Genomic DNA, 22,056 nt, shown 5'->3' on the forward strand with positions numbered 1-22,056 from the left:
ACACACACACACACACACACACACACACACACACACACACACACGGAGCGTGTTTCGCAAACGATGGTACTGATTGTTACCTATCTGGTCAAGGGCGGGAACCTAACGTTTACAAAGGTAGTCGTATGTACCTGTAATTATGTAATACTTACTTCGAGAGGAAATAAACCACTAAACCGATTGGCTCCATTTATTAGTCTATCCGAGAAATAAGCACTTTAAATATATTCAACTATTTGTTATGAAAACACTATTCCAGGCCCTTGTGTTGCAGATGCCACATAACTTTTACTACAACAAACATCAAACAGCAATTTTTGAACTATGACAATTTCAAATCTCTAGTTTTCTTCGTTTTTCTCAATAAATGATTTCCCACAAAGTGACCACGCGCGGAAAGAGTGTTTTTCTGATACTATCTTATCTACAAACTTGATAGGCTGCACATGGGTGCCGTGTAGTCTGTTTTTTGTCACCATAGGAAAAGGTTTTGCGAATAGTAGTCACTTTTTAGAATACATTTGTAAGACACTGGTGAAATCAGGCGCTCGTCAAAATAATGAAATCGAAAAAAACCCGGCATTTTTCTACCAGTTTGGCGATCTTTTTTTTCTAATCGAATTTATTTTGTTTGGCTTAACACCTTCAATGACCACTTACAATATATGTATATGTGCAGATTTTACTTTAAAAAATCATTGTTTAAATGCTTAAAAATAAACAATAACCAAGTACTCTTAAGGAATGGGAATCACCATATTTGGAGGCCATTTCTCGCTAATTTTACCTCTGAAACAAAGCAACCCCACCTCTATCAATTGCAAACATCAAAACTTCAATTTAAGATAGACGGGTATATTATTTATCAAATGCGAGATAAATGAACCAGCTTTACGATGGTAGCAATAACCCCAGCCGTGCAGTCTCGACATTGAAAAGAATAGGACTGTCGTGGTGCCAGCGTGTCGTACGAGGCGACCAAAAGGCGAACCAGGCAGTGACTCCCGAAACAGAGTCGTCACGAGACTAACAACCTCTCTCGTAAAAAAGGACATGTTACAGAAACACATACGAGGTAAAACCAGAATCTGTACTTGGTCGTCGAACTTCTCCGAATGGAAAGTTTAAGATGCGAGGTAGTGAAAGCCGAAAGGAAGCTGCTGGGCAGAAGCCTCCACAATCATACAAGTCCAAGTCTCTCCAGATTGGAGCAGTCCTCCAAGAGATGCACCGATACCACCTACACATACTGGGAATCAATGAGACCCACTCGAACCAATATGGACAGAAGCGAATGAAAAGGGGGCGGGGCGGGGGGGGGGCTTTTCATTTATTCAGGAAATGACAGTGATGGTCAACACAGAAGGAGTAGAGATGATCATATCCAAAACAGCTCAAAAGACATTCAGGGCTTGGGAAGCGCACGGTTCAAGGATCGTCATGGCCATGTTAGCAACTAAGAAAGAACTCAAGGTAAGAGATTGAAGGAAGAAGGTCGTAAACACGAGCGTCACACAAGTGTATACCCCAACCAATGATGCGGAAAAGGAGAATAAAGACGTTTTCCACTACCGCCTGCACAGTGTAATCGACAAACTTCTAGGTAAGGACATCAACATTGTTATGGGAGACCTAAATGCAAAGGTAGGTTCGGACAGTGGTCACTGTGGGGAAACCATGGGTAGACATGGATTAGGAGAGGCAAATGACAATGTAGAAAAAATTCCAGAACTTCTCTGCATTCAAGAACTTGGTTATTGGAAGAACAATCTTCTCTCATAAAAAGGATTCATAAGGCCACTTGGGTCTCCCCGGATAGAACAATGGAAAACCAGATTGACCATTTTTTGCATTTCCTGAAAGTTTGGACGTTCACTGGAGGACGCCCGAGTCTTACGAGGAGCTGACGTCGCATCAGACCACTATTTAATCCACGGAAAGATGAAACTGAAACTGAGAAGGCATGCACAAACCATAACTGAAAGTCGTCAAAAGTATGAAGACAGCTTTCTGAAAGACCCATTAAAGATGAATGAATTCAGGTTGTACCTGAAGATGAGATTTCAAGCCCCTCAAGATCTGGATGAATGTGAAGTAAACGAACACTGGGACAAGATTTTTTTTAAAAGGCAGTCAATGCAATTTGCCAGAGCACCCTAGGACCCAAAGTCAACACCAGGAAAAAATGGATTTCACAGGACTCTCTAGACAAAGTCAAAAGAAGAAGAGAGCTGAAGGCCCAAGTCAACAACAGCCGTACCCGAACTGAGAAACTCGCTGCACAACAAGAGTACACCGAAGTAAACCGGGAGGTAAAGAATTCCACCAAGAAGGACAATAATACCTACCTGACTGGCCTGGCCGAAAAGGCAGAGAAAGCAGCAACAGATGGACACTTGCGGATTGTGCACCAGACAACAAAAACTCTTTCAGGTTGGTTCTGCAAGCCCATTCTACCAGTGAAAGACAAAGAGTGAAAGTCTATCTTTGACCCAGAGTGGCAACTTTACCAATGGAGAGAATAATAATAATAATAGATAGCATTTGTATAGCGCATATCCCCGCTCAACAGCCGGCTCTATGCGCTTTACACTATATTATTACCCCAGCAGACCATAGAACACTCCGAAACATTCTCAGCTTCCCGGGAAGCATAAAATGCGAGCAGCCGATTAAGCGCTCAAACACTAACAAACTGACAAGATCTTTCGCTGTCTATAACCGGGTACCCATTCTCACCTGGGTGAAGTGAGGAAAATTCGTGTAAAGTGCCTTTCCCAAGGACACAACGTCGGGCCCTTGACGGGATTCGAACCCACGACCTTACGGTTGCGAGTCCGAGAGACTAACCACTAGGCCACTTTGATCAACTCTTGAACAGACCAACTCTAGAAACCAAACAGAAATAAATTCTTCCAGTCAGAAACAGCCTCCCAATAATTACGGAACCACCCTTGAAAGAGGAAATTGTTGCAGCTATAATATCACTGAAATCCCACAAGGCAGCTGTCCCCGGCAATATACCACCAGAAGCCCTTAAGGCAGATAAACATACATCAGTGGGAGTTCTCTATATTCTATTTGAAAAGGTTTGGCCAGAGGAGGAAATACCACCACACTGGAAGGAAGGCCACCTAATCAAGTTGCCAAAGAATGCAGACCTCAGTAAGTGTAACAACAACAGAGGCATAACACTCCTGTCCATACCTGGCAAAGTCTTTAACATGATACTCCGGGAGAGAATGAAGCTGGCAACAGATGAGAAGCTCAGAGGAAACCAGGCAGGATTCCGCAGGAACCGATCATGTGTTTACCAGATCAATACTTTGTGCATCATTGTTAAGCAATCGCTTGAATGGAATTCCCCACTAGTGGTCAACTTCATTGATTATGACAAAGCATTTGAGAGTGTGGACAGGGAAACTCCGTGGAAACTCATGCGGCATTATGGAATACCTGACAAAATCGTCAAGCTTGTGAAGGCCACTTGTGGTGGAACAAACTGCTAAGTCTTCCATGAAGGACAACTCTCAGAACCATTCCAAGTACAGACAAGACAGGAACAAGGATTGTTGCTCTCACCTTTTCTCTTCATACTGGCAATTGACTTGGTCATGATAGTAGCCACCAGAGACAAGTGCAATGGAATACAGTGGACCTCTTGGCAGCGGCTGAACGACTTGGACTTCGCCGACGACCTTGCACTGCTCTCTCACACACATGCCCAGATGCAAAAAAAAGACCAAGGAGCTCAACAGTCTATCCAGGAGTGTTGGCCTACGTATTATCCGGACAAGTCGAAAGTAGAGAAGCTATAAAAAGTTTCAAGCTCTGCTGTGACAGTGGCAGACACTGCCCTGGAAAAAGTGGACTCCTAATTTTCCTACCTTGGAAGTGTCATCGATGGTAAAGGTGGAACTGAGGCAGATTTGGAAGCAAGAACCATCAAGGCAAGGTCAGCATTCAATCAAATATCAAAAGTCTAGAAAGCAAGTAACAATACTAACATGTCGCTGCGCACCAAGATTCGTCTCTTTGAAGAGTATCCTAATGATTTTATTAGGTGTGTTGTGTCATCCTTCTTAATTGTTGGCATTTTTCGTTGACAATACACATCCCAAGAGACCGCCGGTGTTGCAAAACAGTTGCGGAGATCCCCCTTTTTTGGAAGCTTCACAAGGTGTCCTTCTTTCCAATCCTTTGGGAATTTGCTCTCATTCCATATTCTAGTGAACAGTGGGAGGATGAGGGTTGCTGTTCCACTGGCATCTGCTTTTTGAGCTTCATATGGAATCCAAACAGTACCAGCGCTTTACCTTTATTCAGCGTCTTAATGGCATCCAGAATCTCTTGATTGTTAACCCATTTCTTGTTGGCAGGATGTTTGGGGGGTTACTCGGTGGTGGTCTGTTCATGAGACTATTGAAATTCTCTACCCATCGTTTCGACTGAGCTTCCTTTCAAAAATGGTTTCCCCCTCTTGGTCCTTTACTGGTACTTTAGTTTTCCCATATTTTCCAGCAAGAGTCTTTGTAGTCTGGTTAAGGATTCGCATGTACCCTCCTACCGCTGTTTCCTCTGCATTCTCTGCCAGCCTGTTCATGAATTCCTCCTTGGATTTTCGTACGGATTTCTTGACATCCTTAGCTGTTGTCATCTTCTTCTTCAATGCATCCGCTCTTGATCCTCTTGTTCTTCTTGCATTCGCTTCTGCCTTCAATTGCCTTTAAAACCTAATTAAATCCAATGAGTGTTAGCTAATCCTTTCCTTGTGCTCCCATTTCTTGCACCGAGTACTATGTGACATGCTGATGTAAAGATTTCCACCTCCATGTCCTTTCAACCAATATCATCCGGAGTTTGAAATCTGTTCTTCAACTGCAGCTGAAATTCCTCTTTCTTGTGTCCGTCCAAGAGACTTTCTTGGAACTTCTTTTGGTTCCTGTGCTGGTTCAGTGCCTTTTTTAGTCGAAACTTGAGTTTTGCCAACAACAGATGATGATCCGATCCAAAGTCTGCCCCTCTCTTTACTCGGACTTCTTCCAGTGAACGCCTGAACCTACAAGACATGCAAAAAAATCTATCTGGTTCTCCGTCACTCCATCTTGCGAACTCCAGGTAGCCTTGTTAATCGTCTTGTGAGGAAAAAATGAGCCTCCAATGGCTACACTGTTGAAAGCACATATATTTGCGAATCGCTCACCGTTCTCATTCATTTGTCTCAAGCCATGTTGTCCCATAATTCCCTCATAACCTACGTTGTACAGACCAATCATGGCATTGACATCTCTCATTATGATGTTGACATCCTTCCTTGGTAGTTTGTTAATGACCCTGATGCATTATTTATTGTTGGGGCGTAGATCTGGACTATGTTCACGCTGATGCGTTTGTTCCTTGTAAAGAATGAAAACATGATGATCCTCGCCTCGCGTGGATCCCATCCTCTGAGTGATTTCAGTGCATACTTACTCAAAATGATTCCCACTCCTTCTGCATGGTGCTCGTATTCCCTCCCAGAATGCAATATTTGTTCCCCCGAGCCAAGCTGTTTCTGTCCAGACGGTCCAGTATATTTCACTGACTCCTAGTATATGAAGCCTGTATCTCTTCATCTCTTGTGCTACTTGAGAACTCTTTCCTGCTTCATACATGGTCGATACGAACATTCCACGACGCATCAGGCGATACTTGTTCGACAGAGAAGGTTTCGGATCAGGAGAGTCCTTTCGACTTTGTTCGCTGTCCTTCGCTGAAGAGGCTTCTCCGTCTCCCAAGATAAAAAAAATAAAAAGCCGTTTTTGTCGGCCGTGTTTCAGTAACTGACTATTTTTACTGGGTAGGGTAGATGGCCCTCCGCAAACTGGCACAACTGAAAATATATATATTATTATGATATCTATTAAAAGAAAACAGAGGGGATGCTCTCAAAAACCAATACGTTGACACATTCTTGAATTTATGTTAGCTGACAAGGAGCTATTTGCTTGTCTGGTGGTTCAGTAGTTATCCTAAAATTGGAGACGGATTTGAAACATTCTTCGGCCCGAAGAGGGAGTAGAAAAGAGGAGGTGGTGGTCATCGTAATTTTTACCACGTTTCTCTCTTAAGATGGAACCCGCCAAAATGTGACAAGACCTGTGTCTGCACTGACGGCTGTGACTCTATTACTGGCAAATGTCGAGGGGCATGCTCACCCGCCTGGTATGACGACGGGGATTCAAAATCCTGCAACAGGACGTGGTATGAAGCGGGAAAGTTCGGACAGTACGACACCAACAACTTAACCGGTTGTGCGTGTCGGGGGGATACCTGGTGCAGCTTTGAAGGAAGTTGCATGTCATGTTGGCCCGGGGCTGGGGGTAAGTACTGCGCTGAAAGCGACTGTCCAATCCAACAGTACGGCAGAGACTGTGAGAAGACGTGCCACTGTGCAGATCCCGTAAAGTGCGCCCAGGAGCAAGGCCAGTGTCTGCAGATGCCGTTCAAGGGATGTTCAGGTAAGGGCTTGGCTTGAGGTAGGTCGTGTTGTATGTCGTTGTTGTTCTGTGTGTTGTAGCTGTTGGTGATGTTGACTGGAAGTTTTGTTATTGTTTTTAGTTCTTGTTAGGGTTAATGTTGTTGTCGTTATTTTTTATTTGGTTGTTGTTGATGTTGTCGTAGCTGGTGATGTTGTTGCTGTTGTTCTTGTTGTTGTCATTGTTTCTGTTCTTGTTCCTATTGTTGTTGCTGTAGTTGCTGTTGTTGTTTTTTGTTCTCGTTATATTTTGGTATTGGAACTCCATCCTAGGCAGCAGGTCTGTTTGCATGTATTCTAATAGAGTCCCTGGACCCAACACGACTCTTTGCGACATACAACAGTGTCCATGAGAAAAAGAAATCGCCCTGTAAAAAAACCCTCCCTGTCCTTTTCAAAATCTATCCCTGCGGTTTGTTGGCAGTCATTGTAAAAGCAGGTCTAACCATAAATTGTTTCCGTCGCATATGGAAGGGAAATAGTATGTTGTCTAAAGGCAAAAGGGGGGGGGATCCTTGGGATGAAAAGTCTCTTGAACCACATATCGAATCCCGCTGCAGTGGCCGTTTGTGGGGTCCAGATTTTTCAGCAACATGACAATGCTGTCTTTCCGCAATGTCAGTTTGTGGGGTGGCATATCTGACGGACATATATACATCTAGAATATAAATAGATCTAGATCTAGAACCTTGCTCTTTGAAAACCTGCGCAGAAAGTGTGCTCCAATTTTTAAAACGTCAATGCAACGAAGTGAACATTTTGTGGGTTTAAACGAACTCAACGTGTTGGGGACATCACGACACCAAATATATCTAGAAAAAGTCTGTACGATGACGTTTGAACTGAACTACCCATCGACACTGCGAAGCACTCATTCAAACAGAGTTAGATATCGAGATTCTAGATCTGGAAACAGTAGAAGCAGCTTTGTAAACACGAAGTAGAACTCCGTGGCATACACCCAACAAAACACAAATGGCACTTTTGTTCCTGTTAACTACTCCCAATCAGTCTTCAATTCTGTGCTCCAAATACATCTAGGATATGGAGAGATGAAGATCTCGAGTCTTGCTCCGTAAAAAACTACTCACCAAATACGTGCCAAATTTGGAAAACGTCAATACAACAAAGTAAACATGTTGTGGGCTTAATAAAACAAACTCAACGTGTTGGGAACGTGACTACACTAAATGTATCTAGAAAAAAATCAATACAATAAAGTTTGGCCTGAGATATCCATCGACACTTAGAAGCACACATCCAGAGTTGGATACCGAGATTCTAGATCTGGAAAAAGTAGAAGCAGCTGTGCCAAGCACACGACGAAGTACAAACCGAAACGGAAGTAGTCTCCAGTAAAATATGAAATGGCTAATGGAAGGTGAATACAACTGAGAGCTTCGATTTACAGTAAAAACTATCAAACCTGAAAAATCAAAAGGTAGCTTCCAAACTTTGAAAATATGCTAACGTAACCTTTTGTGACAATTCGTAACTGAATCATACTTTTGTAGATCTTATGGGCACCTGTGTAAAAAATGTATACAGACCTCACAAACGGGCTTTGCTCCATTATAGTAAGATTATCGCCTCTAAAAATGTATTGCATTTTCGGAATCAGCGTATCAAAGTAAGCATAGTGGCTCTCATGGAACCTGATTTGATGCTATATTTGAATTTAAGCAAACTTCGTTTTTTATTGTCAGTTTTGAATCTGAAGTCGTGTATCAAGGTCACCTGCTGCTTTGTGTATCTGACGTCACTGCTGCTTAGCCTAAGCTTAGGCCTACACACTGCACACTTCCTGCGGCCCAGTGAAAACCGTTGGTGTCGGCTCCGTCCCAGAGCCGGTACTGTGCGCCTGGTGCCGGTGTTGACACCTCCTTCGGTAGAACCGCGAGTTCCGGTACTGGGTACCAGTACCTGCCCATCCCTACTTTGTGCAGATCTATACCGCCCAACCGTGAATACCTGACCACAGCAACATCTCAGGGACTGACAGAACAGACACCCTTGCCCAGAAGGGGGCAGCACAAACACAACCTCAAACCCAATATCGCAACAGACAGTCAAGAGCGTCATCAAATGCAACACCATGAAACAGCGGCTGAATAGATGGGCAAAGGACAACACCGGATGAACTGTATTTGCACACAGGACCGCTCCAAACTCAAAATATGCACTAAATTCCCTACGTAGAAGAGGACAAGTCACTTTTTTTTCGCCTGGGAACTCATCACATCCCACTAAATGCCCACCTAAACAGGATCTGCAAGGATACCCCACCTGCCTGCCCGTTGTGTGACTGCCAGGATGAAACAGCACAACACCACCTCCGTACCTGCCCTGCACTAGTGACCTGCATAGCACCCACCTACCTGTCTCCCCAGGTGTCAGAAATAATCTATAAGCGACAAAACACAGCTGATAAAAGCCTCTAAGTTCTTTGCCATATCGAAAGGCCGAAGGGCCAGAATTCAGATGGCCGCTGGATCGGAAAAGTAAAAGTACAAGTTAAAGCAAAATGTTGGTGTTGGTGGTTGTGCTGTTGGTGATACTGGTGCTAGTGTTGGTGTCGCTGTTATTCCTGCTTTTTTTTAAATTTACAGTTATTTTTGTTGCTGCTCCACCCGAATCGTGGGCAACAACAGCAACTTCAAAAACAATTTTTTTTTTAAAACAACAAATCATTAGCAACTATGGCAAAACACATTGACATCATCATCAACAACAACAACAACAACAACAACAACAACAACAACAACAACAACAACAACAACAACAACAACAACAACAACAGCAACAGCTCCTTTATCTTCAGGCAAGTGGCTGGGTAGATCATGCACAGAGACGATCTGCTCCACTGGTCTCTTCGGGCCCAACTGTCGATACATCTGTGCTTGTAAATACGGCGAACAGTGTGACCTTGACAGTGGAAGTTGTGCGGCGGGATGTGAGGACGGCTGGATGGGCCTCAGCTGCAACGACACTTCCTGTTCTGTTGGAAAATATGGAACGGAATGCCTTGAGGTGAAAAAAGTCCCAAAATTATTTTTTAAAGCCAAATCCTAAACGAAAAAACAAACAAAAGCTACCACTAATTTCGTCAGGTTTGTGATCGAAAATTAGTCACAAAAGGTATTCACTGGTCAACAAAATTGCAAAATGGATCTGCTTCCGAGTATAAGCATCCCTCTTAATATGGATTTTAGGATGGTGAACACAAAATAGATAGTGACATTTGACGTTTATGTCTAGTTTTTTAGATATTCAGGTTTTCATATTTTACATATAATGCACAAGGACTAAAATGGGGGTTACTTCATACTTATTTCACCTTTTCTTGACTAACCTCTTGTATTCAAGTTCTGGTATATTTCTTGTTTCCAACCAACACTAATCTGCTATCATGTTATCACTATATTATTTGCCCCGATGTCGTTTTCCATGGCGCCAAACCTTGGTGAAAACGTTCCCGATATTGTCACCCACATCGTTAGATGCAACAAGTTTGCCCTTCATTGTAAAACATGGCCGAAAATCAGTGTCATGGTTTCTAAATGTGTTAATTCTCAGACCGTCATCAGCAAATGCCATTTCTGGAGCTTTGAACCCAACGTTTTATGTTTTGCCAGGTGTAAGTCAATGAAAAGGTCGTTCAGTCCATTTTGTGTAATCATATTAAGCTGTTTATGGTTCTGAAACTCTCTGTTTGCTTAGTGAAAACTAAATGGTCCCAATGAAGCTACAGAGGAAAATGTTGTATCATGATACCATTTTCATACAATGCCTCACACATCGAATACTTGTTTGCAGACTAAAACTATCGATCTCAAAGGCTCTTTGGGGGTTTATTATTATATGAAATAAGGGAAAACGTCCTCAAGCTGAATCTTTTAAAAAAATGGACCTAAACATGAAAAAGGAGTATCATTTTTGAATTTAGCGCCCCCAAATTAGTGAAGTTCAGTCAATTCTAAGCCGAAAGCAAATTCGTTGTAGACCACTGTTGTCAAATATTTCCTCATCTCTCTCTCTCTCTCTCACTCTCTCTCTTGCCCTTTATTAACTCCCAGTGGAGCACAGGCCATCAACAACATATGCTGTTGATGTTTTTGTGGCTGCTTTTTGTTTATGGGAAAGGGCTGCTAACCCTTTGCCCAACCGCCTTCTACGACATGCGCGGTACGGATACAGTGGTCCTATTCTTTGCTCCCCTGTCTCTTGGACAGGGCTCCGAGAATCACACGGCTGATTTCCTCATCTATTGAACATAAACTATCCAGCTTTTGCAGAATTACTTGTATCAATTTGCCTTAATAGATCATAATTTTGTAAACACCTGCTAGTTGTACTCTAGAGCATTCCTTAATAAATGCTACTTGAAAGTCCCAGAGTGTAGTTTTCTACAGATTTTAAAAGACTTACATCCCTTTAGCTGGGACAATAATAATAATCTTTTAAAAGTAAGTCCGTCCTTTCGTCTGACGGTGACACCATGCTCATTGAACGCATTTTTTGAGAATCTTTAGAGCAAGAAATGTGTCCACTATATAATATTTTTGGTACTAAGTTTTGCCGAAAAAGAATGTCATTGGTGTAATCAAATGCTGTAAAGTTTTCTATTTTTTTCATCAGCCGCAACTCTGATTTAAGATTCCTACATATGCGTCAAATGTCAATCAAAGCTTTAGAATAATATGGCCATGGCTCTTTTTTTGTAAACTGAATTAAGTGTTCGGCGTAATGGTAGAATTCATTTATATTTTAGTAGAATGAGATCATAAAAAGTATCTTCCCTACCCTCCTAATTCACATATTTGTTATAGCAGTCATCATAATATGTTCAAGCCACGCACCTTATTATATTCTTGGTGGAAATTCAAGCTGAATTGACTTGTATAGCATGCCAGACATCTAGCCTTTTAAGTTGCTGTGTTCAAATAAACCTTATTGATTAATGAAGGAAATTCGGGTGGATATACCAGAGTACCAACATAAAAATACTTAGCATCAACACAAGAGTGAAGTCAATAGGAAACCTGAACTTTTTACCATCCATTTGTCTCGTTTTGTGTATACTACATGAAGCCACTACATATCCTGTATCATATCTTTCTGTGACAGGCGTATAAGTTGCCATGAAAGATAGAGCCCGAACGACCCAACTTCCTAAAGTTGTACAAAAAGCAAACAATAGTTACAAAATATCCATCTTCCTTTTGGTGGAACTTTACCGTGGTCATGAAAATTCTCTTTGAGTCATGAAAAGAAAACCTGATTTCCTGTTTTTTTGTTCCCGTCTCGTACTAGTTGTAAAAAAAAACATTTAAAACACTTTCACCTCTGACCCAAGTTGCCAGCCATTGAAATGACCTACCCATGCGCAGTAAGGCCTTACATTCTTAACAAACTCTACACTGATTAATTTGCTCCTCCCCATCGACTCCTTCTCTTAATCTTCCAAAAAAGGACTGTGTGGGCTGTAAGCTTGGAGAAAAATGTGACCGCAAGACCGGGAGATGTCTCAGTTCTTACATCAACAAGAGGAGTGGTGAGTTCAGAGCTTGTTTCTACAAGCAGTTGCGCTGCTCTTTGGAGGCAACTGCCTTCAGTCTGACCCCCGTTTGTTTCAACACTTTCAGAATCTACGTTCATTAGTAAAATATATTTCGAATTCTATTCAAGACAGATATCTTATTTTTCATATTAAAAGTAAGACCAATGAGCCAACTTTTAGCTTTAAGTAATACGCTCTGGGTGTCTTTGTGTGCGTGCATATGTCTGTACGTGTATGTGCGTGTGTTTGGTAGTGTGTGTGTGTGTGTGTGTGTGTGTGTGTGTGTGTGTGTGTATGTGCGTGTTTGATTGTGTGTGTGTGTGCGTGTGTTTGGTTGTGTGTGTTTGTGTGTGTGTGTGTGTGTGTGTGTGTGTGTGTTTGGTTGTGTGTGTTTATGTGTGTGTGTGTGTTTGTGTGTTAGTAAGTAGTCTGTCTGTGCGCGTGTTTCTCATCATTAACCGTCGTGTGTTTGTTTGTGTGTCTGTGGCAGCATGTGATGATCCGAACAAGTACGGCTACAACTGTGACAAAAAATGTACCTTCAAAGTGATAGGTCTGTGCACGGGCTGTGACCGGGACTTTGGCGACAGGTGTGGGGAGTGCAAGTACGGATACCACCTCAACGCTGACGGGCTGTGTCAAGGTAGATAGATAGATAGATAGATAGATAGATAGATAGATAGATAGATAGATAGATAGATAGTTAGTTAGTTAGATAGTTAGATAGATAGATAGATAGTTAGTTAGTTAGATAGTTAGATAGATAGATAGATAGATAGATAGATAGATAGATAGATAGATAGATAGATAGATAGATAGATAGATAGATAGATAGATAGACAGACAGATAGATAGATAGATAGATAGATAAGTCGGTTGGTCAGTTGTTCGGTGTGGAGGTAGGTAGGTAGGTAGGTAGGTAGGTAGGTAGGTAGGTAGGTAGGTAGGTAGGTAGGTAGGTAGGTATGAATGTAGGTAGATAGATAGGTAGATAGGTAGGTAGGTAGGTAGATAGGTAGGTAGGTAGGTAGGTAGGTAGGCACGTACGTAGAAAGAACAAAAAAAGAAGGAAGAAAGGAAACAAAGAGCAAATTATTAAAACCAAACTAGTGTGCAATTCCCTTTATACTTTATGTCGGAAAAAAATATTTTCTTTTTTAGTCAAAGACACACAAAGGAGGTGGGTGTGGGAGTGTGTGGGATAGATAGATAGATAGGGATCAACTAACTTTTCACGTTGAACGCCCCAGAATAAAAAAACCAACAACTCGCTATCAAGCTGTTTTGCATCTCCCAGAATGTCCAGACAACACTTTCGGGATTCGGTGCCATGGGAGCTGTGACGTCAGCTGCAATGAAAATATCTACGGATGTAACAAGTTTAAATTCGAGTGTTACGGTAAGCGGGTTCACTACTTCTTATGATGACCCCATCTCTTGTGACATCTGTGTTGCAATTGTACTGAAGCTGTCGTGAGTGTATTCAGTTGTTGTTGTTTTTCTCCCGTCGTGTACCCTGAGACACATTTCGTCTCTCCTATTTCTAAAGCTGTAGATGTTATTACGGCCCTATCGATAAAATTTAGATAATTTATGAAGCAGGTTCAACCATGAGAGTTAGATTGGGCCAACCCAGGCTGAGCGTGAAGCAACGTCCCGGCAGCAGAAAGACCAGGATACTCGCGAAAGATTCTCCCAACACGGGAATCGAACACAGGCCTCAGGCTCATTCTTATCTTCCCGGGAAGCATACTGCGCTACAAACAGCTGAGTAAGCGTTCCAACGTTAACAAACGAACAAGATCCTCAACAGTCTATAGCCGGGTACTCATTCTCACCTGGGTGAAATGTGGAAGAGTCATGTTAAGTGCCTTTTCGAAGAACACAAAGTCGGGCCTCTGGCGGAATTCGAACCCATTATTTTACGGTTCTAGCAGATGAGGTAAAATTAGGTTAGAGAAGCGTGTGTGCGTGTGTGTGTGTGTGTGTGTGTGTGTGTGTGTGTGTGTGTGTGTGTGTGTGTGTGTGTGTGTGTGTGTGTGTACAATTGATTGCTTTTGTGCTGAGATGTTTAAGGTCTTGGGGGTTAGTGGGTCGCGCTGGAACATAGTGGCGATTTTTTACATATTTTCACAAGGAAAAAAAATCACAAAGCAGTAATGTGAAGGGCCAATTTTGAAGCATGTCGAGATAGGTTTGTCCTGTAATGGTGGTTCCTCCCGAGGAAGAACGGCGCGACAATAACACTCCCTGTAACGTCTATTCAAAGTTAGATAACTCCTCTTTCAAATGGCCACTGACAGATCCCATAAAGATACTCGAGAAATAAAGCGATGCGTCATAAAATCTGTTTACTCTTTATTTTATAGTTATTTCTTCTACTGACGGTCATTAAAAAACGCACCACTTAACAAAACAATTCAAATAAGGGTGAAGTGTTGTTGTTTTTTTACAGAATATATACCATAGCATTCTATAGTAATTTTGTGAATATTCAAAGCTGAAATGAAATGAAAAGGTCAAATTGCACCGCGAGCACAAAAGCATGGAGTAACAAAAGTCATGTTTAAAAAATCAGAGCGGTAAACTGAATTTTTAACACTTGCTTTAGTATCGTGTATGTCCTCCATTGGTCTGAATACGGATTGGCAGCGTCTTCTCGTGGAATTGACAAGAGTCTGAAAGAACACTTGTGGAATCTGTACCCACTCATTTGTCAAAGAACGCATCAGCTCTTGGAGATTGTGTAGAGGTCTTCCACGGGACAAACGGCGGCCAAGTTCGTCCCACACATGCTCAATTGGTATTATGTCAGGAGACTGTGATGACCAAGGCAAGACATCAATGTTGTTTGCTTGCTGAAAAGCAGTGGTGGCTCGAGCGGTGTGCGGGCGGGTGTTGTCGTGTTGGAATAACTGCAGCTCTGGGTGTTGACCAAATAACGGCACGACGTGTTTCTGCAGAACTTGCTGGTACGTGTTGGCATTCACGGGCTGGTCGAAGAAGTACAGTGGTGTGCAATAATCGTGGCTGAACGCTCCCCATACCATGACGCTGCCTCCTCCCCATCTATCGACCTCCAGCATACAACAGTTGGCATACCGCTCGCCGGGGCGTCTCCAGACCCTTCCTCTCCCGTCAGCATGTCAGAAAAAACTACAATCCTCCACTGGCGTCGTGTCAACTGTAAATGTTGCCTGGCTCACTGCAAACGTTGTTGACGTGCCTCTGTGTCAGGACAGGACCAGCGTACGGGCGTTTGACTGCAAGTCCTGCTTCCAGCAAACGGTGCCGCACGACCCATTCAGATACTGGTACATCCCGACCAGCCACTTGACGACCTGTTTCCGGTGCTGGAAGGAAGCTGTCACGAAGGTGACATTGGCGAATATAACAGTCGTTCGCTGGTGATGTAACTCGTTGTTGGCCGCTCCGTCGCCGATCTGCTGTAGATCCATTAGCTGGATTTCCTTGAGACAACCGGACAACAGCCGAGTGGCTACAGTTCATGCGCCTGGCAACTTGCCGTGCTGCCATTCCGGCTTGGAGCGTTCCAATGGCTCTTTCACGTTCTTGCATGGAGCATGGAAAGTCGCTGCATTATTTACGCCAAAAAAATATGTCGCACAGAGTAAAGAATGTCAGTTTTTGTTATGGGCGAATAATTTATAATCTCTCCCTAACAGCCAAAAAATCTTTCTAGCTTAACAGAGTTAAAGCTTGAGGTCGACAAATCAAATTTTTGCAAGTTGCACGTGCGCATTGACGGTTTTGAACTGAGAACTTAAAATTTTGTGTTATCGGTAATCTCTGTTGCCTGTGAACGTTTGTCCACCTCAATTAATGTCATTGGATAAATTTACATGCAAAATGTGCTCAATCCAAAATGGTACGTTTTTAAAGACCGTCAGTATATTATTATTTCAAATGATCACTGACTCATTCCGTATCAATGCTTGAGAACTTCTTTCTTTCTGAGTCAACCTGTATATGAATGCGTGTGCGTTATTTTCTGATCGTTGTGCTTCAGAGAATTGCCAGAGTTTTGTCAAAACACCGTGCAACGTTCTATGCTCGGCCCCATGCCCAGATGGAACCTTCTGTGACGTGGGAAGGACAAACAGCTGTCAAGGCAAGCGTGCATGACATGAAATTTGTTAGAGTAAAGTACACACAGCATTGAATTCGTTATCGGGATTGGTATCTTCTTCTTCTTCTTCTTCTTCTTCTTCTTCTTCTTCTTCTTCTTCTTCTTCTTCTTCTTCTTCTTCTTCTTCTTCTTCTTCCTCTTCCTCTTCCTCTTCCTCTCCTTCTTCTTCTTCTTCTTCTTCTTCTTCTTCTTCTTCTTCTTCTTCTTCTTCTTCTTCTTCTTCTTCTTCTTCTTCTTCTTCTTCTTCTTCTTCTTCTTCTTCTTCTTCTTCTTCTTCTTCTTTTTCTACTACTACTACTACTACTACTACTACTACTACTACTACTACTACTACTATTCTTCTTCTTTTTCTACTACTACTACTACTACTACTACTACTACTACTACTACTACTACTACTACTACTACTACTACTACTACTACTACTACTACTACTACTACTACATACGCACACATCCTTTTTACACACCACTTAACCCTTTATCATTTTTCTGGAATCCAGCAAATGTGAATAAAACGAGAAGATCTGAAAGACTTCCCCTCCACCCCAGCTCCACTTTTCCTCACACACACAGAAAATCCCAGAAAACAATAACATCTGAGTAAATAAACTCAATGAAATTAAATAGACAAAATGTCAGTGAAAAAATCAAATGCCAGTAGATAAACATAAGGCTAGTGCGGTAGATAAACAGAATACCGGTGAATAAACGAAATGTAGGTATTGTAAATAAACTAAATGTGAACTTTGAACGAACATTCAGTAGCCGTATCCCTCTCCTTCCAGTGTGCGCCAAGGGGAGGTTTGGCTTTAACTGTGTCCGACTCTGCTCTCACGTGTGTGGTCCAGGGGTTGACTGTGACGTAGTCAACGGTTTGTGCGCCTCGACTCAAGTTGGTGAGTCCTGCCAACATTCACACATTCGAACACCCACATACATGTACACACAAACATATACGTACACGCACACACTCACACACACACACACACACACACACACACACACACACACACACACACACACACGCGCGCGCGCGCACGTGCACACATACACAGGGAAGGTGTACTCACGAACGAGGTAAGGTATTCTCTGAAATAGCTAATTGTTTGTTTGTATGCATGCTTGTTTGTGTGCTTGTTTGTTTGTTTGAGAAAGAGCAGAAAATCCACACAACAACAGCCAATAATTACGATATAGAATATAAGTAAGACTGACAGACAAAAACAACATAGGAACATAACGGAAATAAGTCCTACTAGTGGTGACCCTCCAACCACCCACCAGAACGTTTTATGTGGCATGGAAACATTACTTATTTTTACATTTTCATCCCCTGTTGCCGTTAAGTGTGGAAGGGAGATGCAGTGTTTTTTTTATGGTAAGCCAGCTCTGCAGTGAACACGACATGTATTATAATTTCTCAGGGTTTTCTTGACTTCCTCAATCCATCTTTTGTGTGGCCCACCTCTTCCTTTATAGCCTGAGTACTTGGTGTTATAGGATTACAAGGCTCGCTGTCCAAGTGGCATTCATAAGCAGTGGCCGAACCTCTTTTCCTATGAAATGTAGGCAGGACTTAGTGCCAATACTTACTTCTTCATTCCCCTGCCTGTCTCGTCTTTTGATGTAAAGGGTTTTGCTTTCATGAGTTTTACTTAATATTTAGGTCTGGCCTTGGTAGCGCCGTAATGTTGGTATAAGAATTGAAGTGACAAGTTGTCTCTTTGTGTCCATGGAGATGTTTGGATGAGATACAAGGGGTGCGAACTGGTAGGTGACGGTGCTGACTTTTTCAGTTCGAATTTCTATTTCTCTGTCTATATGCTCGTTTTCAGAATGAGTGCTGCCAAGATATTTCAACTGCTGCACCTGTTTCAGTAGTTTACTATAGACATGGGTGTTCATGGGACTATGGTTTCGGCTCCCTTTCGTAACTTATTTTCATGTCAAACTTCTCGCAGCTGATGTTCAGTTCGGTGTTGTGATTTTGGAGGCTTTGTTTGTTTGGATGAATAAGACAATGGTCGTCGGCAAACAGAAGTTAATTTAGGCTTTCTGAACTTTGGTTTGCGTCTTACGTTATTGGGTCCATAGGTAGGGGAGATAAAACACATCTCTATCGTACTCCATAATCTTACTTTGAACCAGTCTGTACTGTCTCCCTTTGGTCTTGCTGAGCTTCCGCTGTTGGTATAAAGAGCTCAGACATTTCTTTTTTAAAATACCTTTCAAGTGTACACTTCTACAGTGTGACATGGTTTACTCTATCTAAAGCCTTCTCCTGATCTATGAAGACAATGTTGGATTCCTAGTGTTCGATGGTTTTCTCGTATAGCTGTTTAATGCGAATTCAGCATCCGTGCATTCTCTGTCCTTTTGAAATCCGAATTGAGCTGCTCTTCAGTTTCTCTTTACGAAAGGTCTTATCCGTGTTCTATTATCATCGCGTATGGTTTCCTGTGTGGCTTAAAAAAAGAGGTGGCTGTTTACGTTGTGCAGTCGCGTTTGTTGCCTTTGTTTCTCCGTAATGGGACTACTTTAGCTTTCTGTCAATCTGCTGGGCATTTCCTTTGCTTCCAGGCTCTATTTAAAAAAACGCCTTAGCCTCAGCACACAAGTGTTTCCACAAGTTGTCATGGCTTCCACGGCGATGCCATCTGGTCTTGGGGCTTTGTTCTTGGAGCTGGCTTTGAGTGCTGTTTTAATTTCTCTGAAGGGTTGTTCTTTTTGCTCTGCATATGTTGGACTGGAATTATTCTTGTTGTCCGTGACAAATATCTGGGTTGAGAAGTTCTTGGAAGTCATTTACCCATCTCTTCTTAATAGCTTCCTAGCTGAAAATGGCATTACCCTCTTTGTCGTTTATAATGCATGTCAGGTTGTATGGTTCTTTTCTTACCCGCATGCTATTTACACTTTTATAAAACTCTCCAGGGTTTTCCGTGCAAATTAGGGAAGTTTCTCGCCATACATTTACCACGCATTTTATTTAGCAGTTTTGATAATTGGTTTGGTCTTTCTCCTCGCTTTCTGTATTCTATATAATCCTTTTCCGTCTTTGACTTATGCCGTTTATTAAATAGTTTCTTTTTTATTTAAATTGCTTTTTTTTGTTTCATCACTCCACTAGCGTGTTGTTCTGACTTTATTTCCGCCGCTTCGCTTGGTGCCACAAATATTTTTCAGTAATTCTGAAAAAGATGTTTTGAATGTTTGCCACTCTTCTTCTACTCGTTGATGACAAGTGAAAGTTATTGTACTTCTGGGTTATGTCATCCTATATTGCCTTCTTGATGTCTGACTCTTCTAATTTTCTTAGATTGATCATGGTCCTTTCTTTGCTCTTCTTTGTTTGCTTTACACTGCTGGTTGTGAGAGTAAGTATCACAAGTTTGTGGTCCGTGTCGACAATGCAGTTTTGAACCGCTCTCTAATCTTTGGATGTATGTCTTTATTTCTTGCGCATCAGGAGCGCATCTGAGTGTGGTGCATGATTCAGGTCATTCCATCTGTATCAGGTCTTGATTTGGCTTAATCTCTGTGTTGAAAAGATGTGTTCATAAGCATCATGTCGTGCTCAGCGCATAAGTTTAGCATCATTTCTCCATTGATATTGCAGACTGTGTTTTTATCACTGTGGGGTCCCAAGCACAGTTCCCATGGAGTTCTACTTCGTCCAACTCATGTAACACTAAAGAAGGGAAATACATGAAACCAATATTGTCGCTTTTTTAGTTGAAGAATGTAAGTGCCGAAGATTAGAGATGTTACGAGAAGGTAACAAACACAAAAAGACGGAGGAGAAGAGATCAGGACGATAGATATTTGATGGGAAAGAAGGAGCTGACCTCACCAGAGCACTCGCCAACCACCCACCCTGACAGGCTTGGTCGACACAGTTTTTCTTCTAAGTGACCTAGATTGACTTGAAGTAGACGCAAAACATTACGTGCCACCCATTCACTTTCAGCGAAACGGCGCCTTTCGATCGCTGAACAGTGCTACCCGGATCTGATGGACAAGACAGTGTCCAAATGGTTGCCCTTCTGGACGGTCCTGCCGGCTATCTTCGTCGTCTGCCCCATGGTACTTTTCGCCTTCGTCTTCCTCTTTAATAACGAGTAAGTTTATTGCTGCTCATCACTGGCTAGTGCTCCCATAAACTAAATGCGAGTTTTCAAAATTGTTGGAACAGTTTTGTGGACTTGTCCCACAAATAGTTCATAATAATATAAATGCAGATGATCAGATGTGCTACTTAAGAGTAATAATATACAAAGAATAGACAGAAGAGCAATAAGGAGAATGGCTGTTTAGTAGGAAATAAGGAGTAGGCCATACCAGAGCATCCCCGAACTAGCCAGTGGTCATTCCTGGCCAGGAACCCTCGTAGACTAATAAATAATTTCGGGGCGTTGAAATGATTTTTCAAATGATAAAGAAATGTTACGAAATCAATTTAAGACGTTTCGTTTTGGAAAGTCGTTGTATTGTCAGAACAGTACTGTTATACATTCACGGCCTTTTACAACGCATTGAAGATATTTTAGACTGAGCCAGTAGTTGCTTTTTGTTTTAATCCACGAAAAACATTCACAATAGCTCAAGCTGATAAATGGTTACTTCGGCTGTTTGAACTTCAATTTGTATACAGGAATACGAGCAATGCTAACAGTCGACTCTAAATATATTTTCAGAAATGTGAACAAGTACAATTTGGAAGACAAGGGGGAGGAGGAATCAGGGGAGGAGGAAGAGGATGAGAAGGAGAAAGGGAGCCGCTCTGACAGCAGTCAATCAGTCAACTCCTCGAGCAGCGGTGCGTCTGACGGCTCCTCGGATAATACTTCCACAGACTCAGACACGGACTCAGAATCGGAGAAGGAGAGCGACGAAGAGAGCAATAATAAAAGCCCGAGTGGGAGCAAGAAAGAGACCGAGAAAGGGAGCGACAATATGAGTAACAAAGAGAGCGACCAAAAGATTAATATAGAGAAAGACGAAAGCAGCACTAGAAAGAAAAGAAAATTCTTCGGACTTTTCAAACGTAGCGACAAATCGATCAATAAACATAGAAACAAAGATGGCAATAGAAAGAACAACAAAAATAGTGACTGAAAGGAGGGGGGAAGAAGGGACAAGAAAGGGAACAAATAAAAAAAAACAGCCAAGGGGGGTGACTGAGGGAGCAGCAAAAGGAGCAGCAAAAGAGGAGACAGAGGCATTATCTGTATAATAATATTAATTTAGGAGCGTTGCCTGTTTGTTTTTTGTTTTGTTTTGTTTGTTTTTTTGGCCGTGTGATTTTTTAAAACTATGTGTTCCCATTTACCTTTTTACTGTAAGCAGAGGTGACACATATAAAAAATCCTTATCATCCCTGCCTTTCTTACCATGGATTAGGATATAGGCCACGTATCCAACATTTTCCAGCTGTCTGACTTCCTGCGAGTATGTCCACTCCGTGGTCACCGCCTTCTTCCCATCTTATCTTGTGGCGTCGGTGGCCTAGTGGTTAGGCTCTCGAGCTCGCAACCGTGAGGTCGTGGGTTCGAATGCCGTCAGGGACCCGACGCTGTGTCCTTGGGAAAGGCACTTTGCACAAATTTTCCTCACTTCACCCAGGTGGGAATGGGTACCCGGCTATAGACAGTGAACGATCTTGTCAGTTTGATAGTGTTTGAGCGCGTGAAATCCGCAGCTTGCACTGTATGCTTCCTCGGAAGCCGAGAATGTTTCTGAGTGTTCTCAGAGGGTCTGCTGGGGTAATAATAGTTGTAAAGCGAATAGAGCATGCTCTTGAGCATGGATATGCGCTATATAAATG

The 22,056-nt window shown here is 42.3% G+C and overlaps 2 protein-coding genes across 2 annotated transcripts in view; both read left to right on the top strand.

The window, feature by feature from the left end:
* Nucleotides 1-16,327, top strand: part of LOC101860525 (protein draper) — a 24,103-nt gene extending 7,776 nt beyond the window's left edge. The window contains exons 3-8 of the mRNA XM_005107514.3: nt 6,112-6,500; nt 9,339-9,547; nt 11,990-12,071; nt 12,568-12,720; nt 13,375-13,476; nt 16,108-16,327. Coding sequence (XP_005107571.2) covers nt 6,112-6,500; nt 9,339-9,547; nt 11,990-12,071; nt 12,568-12,720; nt 13,375-13,476; nt 16,108-16,223 — 1,051 coding nt within the window. The 3' untranslated portion in view covers nt 16,224-16,327. The remainder of the gene's footprint in view (nt 1-6,111; nt 6,501-9,338; nt 9,548-11,989; nt 12,072-12,567; nt 12,721-13,374; nt 13,477-16,107) is intronic.
* A 292-nt stretch (nt 16,328-16,619) lies between these two features.
* On the top strand, nt 16,620-21,790 carry LOC118478494 (clumping factor B-like). The gene is made up of 3 exons (XM_035972201.1): nt 16,620-17,125; nt 20,200-20,350; nt 20,927-21,790. The coding sequence occupies exons 2-3, from the start codon at nt 20,244-20,246 to the stop codon at nt 21,345-21,347; spliced, it is 528 nt and encodes a 175-aa protein (XP_035828094.1). The 5' UTR covers nt 16,620-17,125; nt 20,200-20,243; the 3' UTR covers nt 21,348-21,790.
* The last annotated feature ends 266 nt before the right edge of the window (nt 21,791-22,056 follow it).

This window comes from Aplysia californica, unplaced genomic scaffold, assembly GCF_000002075.1.
Source record: "Aplysia californica isolate F4 #8 unplaced genomic scaffold, AplCal3.0 scaffold00610, whole genome shotgun sequence".
In the NCBI taxonomy this organism is placed as follows: domain Eukaryota; kingdom Metazoa; phylum Mollusca; class Gastropoda; order Aplysiida; family Aplysiidae; genus Aplysia; species Aplysia californica.